This window comes from Stegodyphus dumicola, chromosome 5 (assembly GCF_044657685.1).
Source record: "Stegodyphus dumicola isolate Sdum_Otavi_A_Nest chromosome 5, ASM4465768v1".
Taxonomy (NCBI): Eukaryota; Metazoa; Arthropoda; class Arachnida; order Araneae; family Eresidae; genus Stegodyphus; species Stegodyphus dumicola.
The window spans coordinates 186529787-186544615 of NC_140772.1; the positions used below are offsets into that span (position 1 = coordinate 186529787).

The 14829-nt window shown below is 31.6% G+C and overlaps 1 protein-coding gene across 1 annotated transcript; it reads left to right on the forward strand.

Moving 5' to 3' along the window:
- Positions 1–168: 168 nt before the first annotated feature.
- LOC118205389 (protein MMS22-like) lies at positions 169–14597 on the forward strand. Its single transcript, XM_035377679.2, has 2 exons — positions 169–298; positions 10742–14597. The coding sequence occupies exon 2, from the start codon at positions 10750–10752 to the stop codon at positions 14257–14259; it is 3510 nt and encodes a 1169-aa protein (XP_035233570.1). The 5' UTR covers positions 169–298; positions 10742–10749; the 3' UTR covers positions 14260–14597.
- The last annotated feature ends 232 nt before the right edge of the window (positions 14598–14829 follow it).

The following is a 14829-nucleotide window of genomic DNA, read 5'->3' on the forward strand; positions in this document are numbered from 1 at the left end:
TTAACAGTTAAACAGTTTCAGAATGAATTTTAAAAAAATTTATTAACAATAAAATAACATAATATGATCATACAAGAGGAAAACTTTACAAATTAAGCTTTCTGTTTCTAAAATTTAATGGGAAACCGGTTAAGAATGTAAGAATGACATATAATTTTGAATCCGAGCTGAATATGAAAGTTAACCGTAGCCGTAAGTTAAAAACCGCGTAAATTTATTTAAATTATCGTGAGTGTCTGTAAGGTAATTTCTCCTCTCAGTGTTATATATAAACTCAAGCTTTTAGGCAACAATTCTGGTAATTTGTCATTTTAATTTCAACTAGAATAATATATATGCAACTGTGTTAAATTTTTAGTTTTATTCTTCAGCCTCAAATAAACTTAATTGAACTATGTAAACTTCAGATTTTTTTTTTCCTATCAAATTAATTTTAATTAATTTCTATCAATTCATTTTTGTCATTTAATTCTATCAATTCATTTCGGTTTAATCCTAGTATCCGGTGCACACGGGATTTGGCTACTTTATGATGAGCAGTAAACGGGTCATTTAAAAAATATATATAGTTATATTATTATCTATATACACACATAGTATATAGACGTTCTTTGTTTCATTTTTGGTGTTGGCGATAATTTTCAAAATCGCGCCAAGGCTGCTAGGATTTTACCTTCTCAATTAATTCTATCAAATTAATTTTCTTTGTGTAAGTATTTAAATAATTTTGTTATACATTCAGTCATTCCCATTTGACTTCAGTAGGAGTGGAATTTTGATTCATACAGTTTTTTAGTAATTTAGTGCTTTTTCGTTGTTGTTGTTGTTGATACTGTTTTTGTTATATTTGTTCGCTGATTTGTGGAGAATAAAATTTTTTACCATGGTATGATATGTGGTAGTTTTCAATGTAATGTGAATGCAGAGGCTGTTCGCACATTTTTTAGATGATTTTCCTTTGCTATAAAAAAATTCGTCTGCTTAGAAATTTGTTTAACTGTAGCTATATTTTTGAAAGAATTAATTATCATCTACTACCTGACAGTTTGTTTTCATGCAAATGGATCGAAGTCTATGTATGTGTCTTTCCGAAGAAAATTATTTCTATCTAGTTATTACAAAACACTGTGAAATCCATGGTTTTTCAAAATCCAAAGCTAGGATAGGTAGTCAACAAGAAAAGAAAAAAACGTCAAAGTGTTGCTTCAAGTAGAAAAATTGTTCCAAATAATAACCAAGGAAAAAATGGAATGTTTCGAATTTTACAAAGGTAAGATATTTAATGTTAAAAGAAACTTCACCAAGGGTCAGTAGCAAAATCATTAAAATGCTCACTGTCAACTAATACTGATTTGAATCTTAAAAAGGCGAGAAAATATAATATACGTTGTCTTTATGACATATCGCCGAATGCATGCAGAACGCACGGCAGAATTCTTTAGGAGAAACATTTATCTGGTCAAAAATGTTGTCAAAATAGATAGATCTTGGGTGTATTTAAATAACTGCAATAAAAAGAGATCTATTGTTATCTTCAAAGGACATTAGAAATCTCAAAACATGGTTCAAAGAATCTAAAGGAAGTTTTTCAAAGGGATTTATGATTGTTGCTGGTTTTTCATATAATGGGAAATTAAAAATAAAGAGTGTGGAGAAAAATGTTAATATCAGTTCTACATATTATCAGGAACATATGCACTTTTGGACTTTAAAAAAGCAGATTGTCCAAACATCGACCTACGATCCTCCTTGGACTTTGGAAAGCTGTTCAAAAGGAATGAGATAAAATACCTCTTCTGACACCATAAAAGGCTCTATTATTTTTTGAATTACGACAATGTAGAAAGGTAGTGAAAACATAAGGCTTATCAAACAGAACAATTGAAACACAAAAATTTTTGGTAAAATATTTTTTTATTACAAGGAAAATTTTCTAAAAAATGTACAAACAGCTTCTGTAATCCTGGAAAGGTGTGGATAACAAAAATCTTCATTTTTGAAGCATTAAAGAATATTTCTTGTTTCTGGAAGCCAGTGAGAAATTTAAATATTTAGTTGTATGAACTCAAGTCAATTTTAGTAATTCATATACTCCATGAAATTTAGATGTAATTGTTCAGTACTTCTGACTAGTACTAGTAGCCAAGTACTAGTCAGGCTGCACTAGTAGCCAAGTGGTGAAGACTGCTGAATACTGGAAGTTTGATCTGAGTTCTAATACAAACGGGCTGGCTGCATGGTTAGTTTTCATAGTGTTTCCTATGTGTATTGTGCATACAAACCAGCTTCCCTTAAAAGGGCTACCATGAAAGCATTCCTTCTCTTAGGCTGATAGTCCTCGTGTGCTTTGCCATATTCAAATAACCTTTCGTTACATCATTTTGAACTGACAATTAAAGCCCTGTTCATAAGACAGCCTCTTTTTTGATAAAAGTGTCATTTTAGTTTTGAGAAATAAGAATATTGGGCAAAAAATGTAATTGTATACTTCATTGATGGTAGGTGAAATTTTCAGATTTCTGAATTTTTAATTTTTGAGAATTGGGAACTAGAAATTTTGGATACTATTCGGTTTTGAGGGCCGTAAAAAATTGCAGCGAAAATGTATGCACAAAAGTGCCAAATCTAGCAAACACGGCCATTTAACAGCGTGCCAAATCTAGTGTATGCGTTGATTTTAGATTGTGTAAGTTTATATAGTTTTATATTTTTATGTTTTCATGGTGTTTCCTATGTGTATTGTGCATATAAACCAGTTTCCATTAAAAGGGCTGCCACGAAAGCATTCCTTCTCTTAGGCTGATAGTCCTCGTGTGCTTTGCCATATTCACATAACCGTTCAGTACATCATTTTGAACAGACAATTAAAGCCCTGTTCATAAGACAGCCTCTTTTTTGATAAAAGTGTCATTTTAGTTTTGAGAAATAAGAATATTAGGCAAAAAATGTAATTGCATGCTTCATTGATGGTAGGTGAAATTTTCAGATTTCTGATTTTTTAATTTTTGAGAATTGGGAATTAGAAATTTTGGGTACTATTCAGTTTTGAGGGCCGTAAAAAATTGCAGCGAAAGCGTATGCTCAAAAGCACCAAATCTAGCAAACGTACCCATTTTACAGCACGTCAAATCTAGCGTACGCGTTGATTGATTTCAGATTGTGTAAGTTTATATAGTTCTATATTTCTTAAAATGCCATTGACATACTAGTTTAATTCTTAAATCCTTTTTTGATATCCTATGGATTTAACAATTTGGGAATTGTCCATGACGAAAAGTCGGCAATAGAATTTTGGGTAAAGTGCAGAATCCCCCACTGCTTGACGCGTTTTTAAGAATTGCACAGACTCGGTATCCTTGTGCACATCAATCTATTTTCACTTAAAAAAATCCTAGAATTGCACAAAAATGGCACTGCGCACACCCTTGACTTTATCTATGTACACATCGACCTATCTTCACTTAAAAAGTAAAAGAAAATTGACAAAAATCCAATTGTTTTTAACATTTGTAAAAAGCGGCAATCAAATGAGTGGGCGATTCTGCACGTTACTGAGAATATTTTCAAAGAAAAGGCATCATTCATTATAGAAGATTACGTTTGAACAACCAACGAGATGAAATTATGCTTTAGCGATAAGTCGGTAGCGAAATAGTGATGCAGGCATCCATTCAGTTATGTTTAGCAATTTTTATACAAATTATAATAATGAACTGAAATAGCTATTTACTCTTATGCTTCCATTCAGTCATGTTTAGCCTTTTTCATATAAATTATAATAATAAAAAAAGTATATGAAATTAACCCTTTCATCTAAATTAAAACATCAATCTTAGATAGTTATTTACTATTATACTTCCTTTCTTGCCGCAATTATTTTTGTCAGCATTGGCATCAACAATAGTTTGGTGATTTTTTACAGCCCTCAAAACCGAATAGTACCAAATTTTGTATCCGGGAGGTTAGTAAAATAATTTTTTAATTTAATTTTATGATTTTTGTAATAATTACCATAACAATAACTGTTACTAATAATAAGACTATCATTTTGGGCATGTTCTTATTATACTTTTGTGTAAAATTTAAATAATGTAATTTATTTGGAACTTCTTAAATAACTCTTATCTTGCATTTAAAAATATATAATTTCCGATTTCAGTCATGAAATTAGCACAACTAATTAAATAATTTACTTTCAAGATGCATCCTATCAAGAGACATAGCAGAGCTAACAAAAGGTATCCATTTAAAAACTAAGAAAAATGATTACATTGATATAATTTACTGATATTCTTATGTGCATAAAATTATTTTCTTTGCACCTTTTTTTCCACCATTTCTATTCTACTTTCAGTACTCCTAAAAATTTAATCTATGTTTATTAAATGAAAATATTGTTAATTTGAAAATTAATATAATACTTCAAGAACATTGTATTCATTTCTTATACAATAAAGCTTTAAGGGACATAAAACGGAAATATTTGTTTTGTAGCAAATACACCAGATGTGAAAATATTTTTCATTTTATGTTAACATTGCTTAAGTTGTTATGAGCATGTCTACAAGCATCTGTTAATCAGGCATGGAAAAAAATCCATTCCTTTAAGTTCATTTTCTTCTTTAGAGAAACAAATTTTGGTACTCTTCTGTTATCAGGACCGGATTTTAAAAGATTCAAACATAACTATGAATTTAATATGAAAAAACACTTTAATTGCAGATATTTACAAAATTTAGAAGCAGTATATTTACAAAAACAATAGAGCTTATTTTGAAAACATAAAAAACTTGGACAGAATTGAGTTGTAACTGGTATTACTCAAACAACCTCCCGCTTTGAAACTTGTAGGACACCTTTAAATTGCTACAAAAGTTATAAATCAACTCTGTTGGGAATTTTAACACATCAACCAGCTTTAGTGACAAAATCTGGGAAATTGAGTGAAGAATCATCATCTTCACTGCAATCTGAACCATAGGCCGTAGAGACGCTTTCATCCCTTCAAGTATCTTGAGCAATGAATGGTAACTTTTCCAAACTATTGATTTCTAACAGATAAAGTATCTGGAATGGTCTTAACTTCTCTCCATCAGCTGTTCTCACTCTGGCAACTCTTGAGTGCCCACCTGCTCCAGAAAAGACTTCAATGACAATTTTTAAATTCTAGTTGATATGCTTGCCATCAGTTTCTAAGAGAACAACCTCCTAAAGATTCTTAAAGTTTCTTTCCGGCTCTTAGCTTTATGAAGCGACGTTGCTAAATACTTATTCCGAAATCTTATTCTTAAATCCCGCCTTAATTTTTGTGCAAAATACAATCTTATATTTAGGCTTTTACTGTCAATTTCATGTAAACCAGTTGTTTCACTGCTAAGAATACTTTGTAAGAAAGAAGCAAGCAGGAGTTAATGGCTTCAGACCTTCCGAATTGTCTTCAGTATACACTGAAGTGACAAAAGTCATGGGATACTTCCTAATTTTTTGTGTCATTCAGAAGTTATCAGTGAACTTAATGAGGAAAGGAAGGCATAGTTCATGTGATGTGAAACAACTGTAGGCAAACCGAGAGGCTTTCTCATGCTACTACTAACATATTTTCAGTCCTGTACTATTACTAATATATTTCAAAATAAACACTTATTTAAACAGATTTCATAAAATTTAATCCAGTCTTATTTAAAAATGTGTATGCTTACGACATAAAAAAAGAATATGTTAATGAAAACAGAAATTGAAATAATTATGGATAAAATGAAAAAAATAATATTGCAAACTGTTGTTAATGCAACCTGTTTTTATGCAATGTATTATTACTTTTTGTTTGTTTAATTCAATAACACAAAGCATGTGTTAGCTATTTGCTTAAGGGAAGGGATGCTTTAGTGAAGAACTCGAAGGAAACTGTCCTGTATTACAACTGGAAAAAAACATGCAAGCTTTCCGGCTCTTAGCTTTATGAAGCGACGTTGCTAAATACTTATTCCGAAATCTTATTCTTAAATCCCGCCTTAATTTTTGTGCAAAATACAATCTTATATTTAGGCTTTTACTGTCAATTTCATGTAAACCAGTTGTTTCACTGCTAAGAATACTTTGTAAGAAAGAAGCAAGCAGGAGTTAATGGCTTCAGACCTTCCGAATTGTCTTCAGTATACACTGAAGTGACAAAAGTCATGGGATACTTCCTAATTTTTTGTCGGTCCTCCTTTTGTCCGGTTAAGTGCAGCAACTCGACGTGGCATGGACTCAACAAGTCATTGGAAGTCCCCTGCAGGAATATTGAGCCATGCTGATTCTATAGATGTCCATAACTGTGAAAGTGTTGACGGTGCAGGGTTTTGGGCACGAACTGACCTCTCGATGATGTCCATAAATGTTCTATGGGATTTATGTCGAGCGATCTAGGTGGCCAGATCATTCACTGGAATTGTCCAGAATGTTCTTCTAACCAATCGCGAACAACTGTGGCCCGGTGACATGGCGCATTGTCATCCATAAAAATCGCATCGTTGTTTGAGTATGTGAAGTCCATGAATGGCTGTAAGTGATCTCCAAGTAGCTGAAGGTATCCATTTCCAGTCAATGATCGGTTCAGTTGCACCAAAGGCACAAAGGTCCATGCCATGTAAAAACAGCCCAGACCATTATGGTATCACCACCAGCTTGAACAGTGCCTTGTTGCCAACTTGAGTCCATGGCTTCGTGGGGTCTGCGGCACACTCGAACCCTACTATCAACTCTTACCAACTGAAATCGGGACTCATCTGACCAAGCCACGGTTTTCCATTCGTTTAGGGACCAACCTATGCTCACGAGCCCACGAGAGTCACTGCAGGCGATGTCGTGCTGTCAGTAAAGGCACTCGAGTCGGTATTCTGCTGGCATAGCCCAAGGAAGACAAATTTCACCACACTGTCCTATCAGACACGTCCCACATTGATTTCTGCGGTTATTTGACGCAGTGTTGCTTGTCTGTGAACATTGACAACTCTACGCAGATGTCGCTGGTCTCGGTCGTTAAGTGCAGGTGGTCGGCCACTGCGCTGCCCGTGGTGGGATGTTATGCCTGAAATTAGATACTCTCGGCACACTGTTGACACTGGATCTCGGAATGTTGAATTCCCTAACGATATCCGAAATGAAATGACCCATGCGTCTAGCTCCAACTACCATTCCGCGTTCAAAGTCTGTTAATTCTCGTCGTGCGGCCATAATCATGTCAAAGCCTCTTCACATGAATAACTTGAACACAAATGAAAGCCCTGCCAAAGCACTTCGCATTTATACGTTTTCTACGCGATACTACTGCCATCTGTATATTTGTATATTGCTATCCCATGACTTTTGTCACTTCAGTGTATGTAAGTGGCCTAGAGTTTATTGTAGCTTCTCAAACATAGTTTCCAACTGTTCATAGTCAAGACTTTTCCTGCCTAAAATTCTTCTTAGCATCTCTTTCAACATGCTAATCATGCGCTCCCACCATCCTCCTCACCAGGCGGCTGTTGGAGGGTTGAAATTCCATTTGATTTTCTTGATAGTGAAAAATGACATGACCTTCTCCCAATCCAAATTTCTTCAAGCATTGTCAATGAAGTTTGTATCATTGTCAGTGTAGATTATATTTACACACCTCTTTGAGAAAAGAATCTTCTAAAACCAAAATAAAAACTTCTGTATACAGACTAATTCAAGATGAACAGCCCTATAAATGGCACAGGTAAAAAGTACAACCCATGTCTTTTCACCAGAACCTGCGAGATCAATCCCTGAACCTTCGAAAACTGCAGCAGCCTTTATTCTGTCCCTATGAAAAGGTGGTTTTGTAGGTTTGGCTTTGAATCTTTTACATGAAATACCTAGAGCTAATTTGTTTTGCTAATTTATTGATCGAAATAATCCAGTAATTTTCTCTCAAATTGGCAATCAGAGCTCGAAGTCCTGCATGTTGTAGTTTACAATGCTTTTGCTTTACCAGTCAATAAATAATCTTATGGCTTCCGGGCAACAATATGGGGCACTTGAAATTTTCTTCTTCATCTCGCAAGAAAAGCTTTGTTCTAAGTCGAACAATGACATATTTCCATGTTTTTCAAGATTTTCATTTTTCTTCAGGCAACTTTCCTGCTAAATTAATTTTAGCAAACAGTTTTCAGCTGATTTAACTTCTTCATAAGTCAGCTCAGTTTTCTTAATTTTTTCTTTTCATTGGCAAATTTATAACCAAATTTCATTAGCAGTCATTTACAGCAGTTATTGGCATTTAAAGAGCCTTCACTAATTTCAGTGTTCAATTAAATATATTAAAATAGCTGAGAATCATTGTGTTACTGCAAAAGTATTTTCTGTGCAATTTGCATTTTTTTTTATATATAGAATGATTAATATGCACAACAGGATTTATGTGATAATTGTTTTAAGTCTTTATCATGTATTTCAAATCTTTATGTCTTTGCAAACACAGTCATATTACATACAGTGACATTTTCTATATGAAATCTCACATTCCAGGCAATTTTGCTTTTGTGTAGTACTGATCTTAAACAGTGTAAAATAGATATTTGTCTATAACCTGAGAAATATGGTTGATTTCAGAAATGGCTCAATAACAAGTTTTGTGCATTTTATAGGCACTATTTAATGTATTCCTTGTGTATACATTTTATTATACAATAAAAGATCCTATTTCATTCTTTCATCTCTAAAGAAATACAAATATAGTTTCTTTTACTTTTAAGTTATTTATACATTCTCTTTATGCTGTTTCTAGATCTGCTTAAGCTGACTGGGAAAAAAAAAAAAAAAAAAACCATTTTATTTATTTTAAATATAAGCTTATAAATACAGAAATCAAACTGTTTAAAACTTTACACTTAAATCCATCAGTTGTACTACAGTCAAAAGTCCTTAATTCGGACGCCCATAATTCGGAATGATCTATAATCCGGACCTCAAAGTTAAAAACTTTCTGCGCATGCGCCGCGTTGACACATGCGCATAGGCGTTTACGCGTGCGCGTAAGACCTCTTACGACTGCGCATTTGCGTGTGCGCAAGCGCAGAATACGTTTTCGCGTGCGCGTTTTATGTATAACGGACGGTGTAAGCTAAAATTATCTAATTATCTATTTCAGTTAATGTTGATGATTGCGTTGTTCCTTAATTTTCGAATTGGATCCGGCTTATTATTTTTTGCACACTGTAAGAGCAATACTATAAAAGTAAACTTGAACTTTTGATTATGTCAAATAGAATTTTTGATTCTGGAGCTCCCAAAGGATCGTACAAAACGAAAGTATGTTTCAATGTCCATCAAACAAAAAGTTGAATTGCTGCAAAAAATGGATAAAGACATGAAGAATGTGACAGAGAGGTTAGTGAAAACGAAAAAATTTCGATTGACAAGTTAGTCGGTATTCTCGGCACAGCAATTAACGGGACTTGAACACCGGAACTTTGTAAGTGAACAAAAAATTATGTCTGTTTATAGAATTAAAAAGAAAGTATTATCACATAAAACGAAGCAACTTAAACAACTTACATTGAAAGAAATGTTTAATAAAGTAAACAAATAAATATTAAGCTTTTTTTTGTAAATTTTGATACCCTTTAGATCATAATTGTTCTTTATTTCATAAATTACGGTTTCATATTTTTAATTTTAGAATTTCTGCATGCCATCTTACGCGATTTAAAGTGATGATCTATAATCCGGAAAAATCGATAATCCGGAATCGCCGAAGTCCCGACGAGTCCGGATTAACGACTTTTGACTGTATAAGTATTATTTTATTCTGTAGTTTTTGACATTTAGTTAAATCTATTTGTGTAATATTTTTATCATTATTACCTATAGTAATAGTAGAACAATCTTAATTTAGAATTCTAAATCTAGGCTACAAATATTTCTAATTTCACAAAAAAAGGTAAGGAAAAAATAGTTGAATAAGAATTAATGATCACTGGTGTCTTCTTTTTTTTTTTTTTTTTTTTTTTTTTTTTTTTTTTTTTTTTTTTGTCTTTGCAATCTCTTTTTTTTTTTTTCACAAATAAATAGCTTTCTATAACTGAGTTCAATACTGTGAATGATTTCTTTTGTGTCATTCAGAAGTTATCAGTGAACTTAATGAGGAAAGGAAGGCATAGTTCATGTGATGTGAAACAACTGTAGGCAAACCGAGAGGCTTTCTCATGCTACTACTAACATATTTTCAGTCCTGTACTATTACTAATATATTTCAAAATAAACACTTATTTAAACAGATTTCATAAAATTTAATCCAGTCTTATTTAAAAATGTGTATGCTTACGACATAAAAAAAGAATATGTTAATGAAAACAGAAATTGAAATAATTATGGATAAAATGAAAAAAATAATATTGCAAACTGTTGTTAATGCAACCTGTTTTTATGCAATGTATTATTACTTTTTGTTTGTTTAATTCAATAACACAAAGCATGTGTTAGCTATTTGCTTAAGGGAAGGGATGCTTTAGTGAAGAACTCGAAGGAAACTGTCCTGTATTACAACTGGAAAAAAACATGCAAGCACTCATGCAGACAGCCTCCTCAAAATTTGAACCTAAGTTGAACTATTGGTTTTCAACATTTTAATCATTTGGCTATTAATTTTTTATGCATTTTTGCAACAACAGTGTTTCTCCCCAGAAGCTGTGTTCTTCCAGCTTTATGACTAGCTTCAGTTTTCATGATTTCTAATAGTTTAATTTTTTTACAGGATTTGAAATGGCATTTACTTTATCTGGAACTCTAGCTGATTTTTCTGAAGTAACTTATAATGCTGATTATGAAACATTATACTCACCTGAAAATATACCATGGTTTGCATGCAAAGGAAGTAATTCTTACAGTTACTTAACCAGTGGCTACTTTCAGAGACTTTTAAATCAACAATTACACATACCTAAAGAAACTACAGTTATTTTGTTTGGTAAATGCTTTACAGCTCAGTGTACTATGTGGGTTAACATGCATCACATATTTGCAGAAATAAAAAGAACATTTTTTATAATTAAAGATATGGCCTTAGAAAATTCAAACTTTTCACAAAATATTAAGGATATTGAATGCTTACGAAAAAATGTATGCAAGTCCCTCATTTACATACAAACAAATATCCAACTTTTAAATGAAAAATTCTGCAACGGAACTCGTGAAATCTTGACAGAATCCTCTCATATACCAAGCTTTCTTGTAAAATTATTGAAAGAACTTAAAGGCTTACTGTTATTTGTTGGTCGTATAGGCAATATAGCTAATTTAAATCAGATTGGGGATTTTAATTCTGACATTAGTAAAAGTGCTTTTTATTATTATCATTATTTTCATTTATGCTTAGATATATGGTGGAATACTCTTGCAATTCTCTTGCTAATCAGTGAAGTGTTCCCGCCGAAAATGAGTCAAACTGAAATATTTTGTAATGATCTAGATGAATTAAATCCATTTATTCAAGTATCAATGATGATCGTGAGTGATTTCTTATGCAAAGCTGTTAGTATTTACCGAAATAGTTCTAGCATCAGTAACTCGCCATTCATGTGTAAATGTGTTGAAGAGTTCTGGCTCATGTTAATTTATATACTGGATAAAAATTATATAATTCTGGATGGGAATAAATTTTGGAATGTTTATTTAAATGCTATTCAAAGACTGTTTAAAACCAACTCCACTGAGTCTTCAAATGATAATTTATCAATCGATATATTTTATCTGAACAGCAAGCAAGTTAATTTTGATGACATTTTAGAGCCTTTCTTATGGCTCACAACTTATATTGCATCTCTTTACAAATATGATGCATATGGAAAATTATGTGAAGATAAAAGACCAAAAAGTGGATATATAGTAACCAAGTTTATAATGCAGAATTTGCTTTCAAATGGCTCAACTATCAGTGAAAAATCATTACGTTCTTTGCTGTCTTACTGTATTAAATTAGTTTTATTATGGGAGCCTACAGGAGACATCTTGTTGCCATTAACTGACTTCTATATTAGAAAATTTGATGAAATATTCTGTCTTTCTGGAGTTGAAGTGAAAGATCTTTCCTATTTGTTCCAGAGTTCATCCTCTTGGTTTGAATTTATAATTAATCTTGACTGTGCTAATTCTTCAACAGGAAATGAAAATAGTTATGCCCTGTATTTAAAAATACTAAGCATACTTCTTAAGAGTAATGTTCCTGACAGCAGTTTATGGCGTTCTTTAAAAGGGCGTATCTATAGCAAATTTTTTCCAAAAAAAATAAGAGATTTATCTGAAGTTGGATTACAGAACAGTTTTACTCTGCTTCTTGCAGTGGCTGCAGCTGGGCAAATGGAAGTGATTTCTAAAATATCTGAATTAGCTGCAATTGTTGAAACAACTTCTAACCCTCGGAAGCAAACAGTTTCATGGAAAGCATTATTTACTTTAATAACAATTTGTCAAAAAAAAAGTTATGATGTAGGAGAATCAGTTAAAAAAATTGCCCAGTTTTTTAATTCTGCTTGTGATGACTACGCTACTGTAATTAGAGACAGCATGCATAAAACAAACATCATGAATTTATTACTAGTCTATATTGATAATATGAGTGATATATTTGAAAAGAGTAGTTTAAATTTATCTGAATATCAACTTATTGGTTCTGGATTTTCTGTACTTCTATCATCTTGTGGTATAAGTGAATTAAATTATATTCTTGGTATTTTTGTCAGCATCGTTGAAAGAGTTAGAAATATTATAGGTAATAATAATATGGAGTCTACTACAACAGAAGCACAATATGTGGGATTTTTTCAATTTATTTTTAACAATATTTACCCATTTATTGAAAAGATAGCTATTACCAATACACCTCCTCCTGTTGTTGCTGATATTGCTGCCACATTAACAAGTTCAGTGTGCAAATATTCTTCAGTATTAGCAAACTGTATTTCTCATAATACTCTCAGCATCTTTTATTGTTTTGGAAGTAGAGAGAATATAAATAATTCAATAAAGTGTCGCTACTTATGTTTTATTTTAGATGATTTAAATTTGGTAAATGAATTAAAGTCAAAATTACCTGATTTTAATATCATAGTTTTTCAGTCATGGCTGAAATGTGTAATTTATACGCAATCACCCAGTGATAGTATGCAAGAATTGACAACCAAAACATTACAACAAAATGAAATTTTAAACTGTTTTCCTTTAACAAAAAATTTAATGTTTGGAATAGCCGATCATATTTATCTATCTATCAGATTTTTTCGTACAATTGGTGAGACATATGATAAATGTCAAAGTTTCCATGAAAAAAGTCTTTTGAAGAATAAGGTACAGCATTATTTTAAAAACTTTGTTCCTTGCATTGCTGCAAGAATAAAGCATGAATGTAACACTCAAGTTTTAGATCATATTTATCAACTTGCATCACATTTAGTTGAATATTGTTCTCCTGTTTTACATACATCTGGTGGTGAAAGTATCCTCGCTCAGCTTCTAGACAGAAGTGTTTTTCCACACACAATATTTCCTAAAGATAAAACCCTTCAGTCAATTTTATCTTGTTCAATTAAAGAATATTTACCAAGTTATTTCAGAGGTCTCTTTAAATTAGACTACAGGAATGATAAGTGCATTGAAAGAGAAATAAAGGATTTACTTGTTCATTACACTGGTTTATATCCAGCCATAAATAATCCAATAACAAAGCTCTGTATGAATACAATTTTGCAAAATCCAGAAGGCCTCAGTCTGGATGCATTTCATTTTATTTTAGATCTCATGAGAGTATATATACTTTCAAAAAAGACACCAAATACTTTAAATGGATTTGAAGTATGCTATGAAATATTTAAAATTACTCCTTCCATCCACAGAAAAGAAATAGTTACTGTCATTCTGAAAAATGCAATGGAACTTTATATGAAACATAATGATTCTTTAAGTGAATATCTGTGGAAATTAATGAGAAAAATATTTGCATGCTTCAAAGAAAACCTGGATTTAACTTATGTCAAAAGCCTATTAATACCAATTCTTGAGTGGTTTATTCTCGAAAAGCTTCAATGGTCTACAGCTAGAGGATTTAGTGTATTGGACAATATCACTGAATTTTTACCTGAAGTGATATCTGACATTGTACCTTTCCTTTCTAAATCAATTGAAGTGCTGGAAAAAAATAGAGGATTAGGGGAAGATATGTTACTGCGCGGTGGTTTGAGGAATACCATTGCAAAACTGCAGAAAAGACTTAATAACTGATTTAAATAAACAGCTTAGTCCCTTATCTACAGTAATTTTGTAAAATTATTTAAATGTACATATATAAATATAAAGCGATGCTATAGAATCATTACATGTTACATAATTAGAGATAAAGTGTGAATATTTGTTAAGCTATTTGACTGCTTAAAAATATTTTGTTATGAATTTATGTGTATATTCATAAGTTCTTCAAACACATGTTTTAATATTTTAGTAATTGGTATTTTTAATATGATAAAGATATTTTTAAATCATATAGTTATGATCTTGTTTTATACTTCAATCTTAATTGTACAGTATTATAAAACTTTCTTTTCAATAAAGAAATTATCAAATCCTGCAAAAAAATTTTTATGTTTTGTGAATTTCTAATAAGTGTGTAAATTCTCTTATTTTTTACATAACTTAATGTATAGTTATAGGATATTTTTACTTAACAAATAAAAGAATTTAATACAACTAAGTAAAAATTATATTATGAAGAGCATATTTTAAAGCTATCATTAGAAAATAAAATATTAATTAACAATACTTTATAACTTGCATTTCATAAAAGAATATATCACA

Excerpts from the sequence above, each read along its gene's own strand:
- LOC118205389 (XM_035377679.2), top strand. The coding sequence starts at position 10,750 with ATGGCATTTACTTTATCTGGAACTCTAGCTGATTTTTCTGAAGTAACT.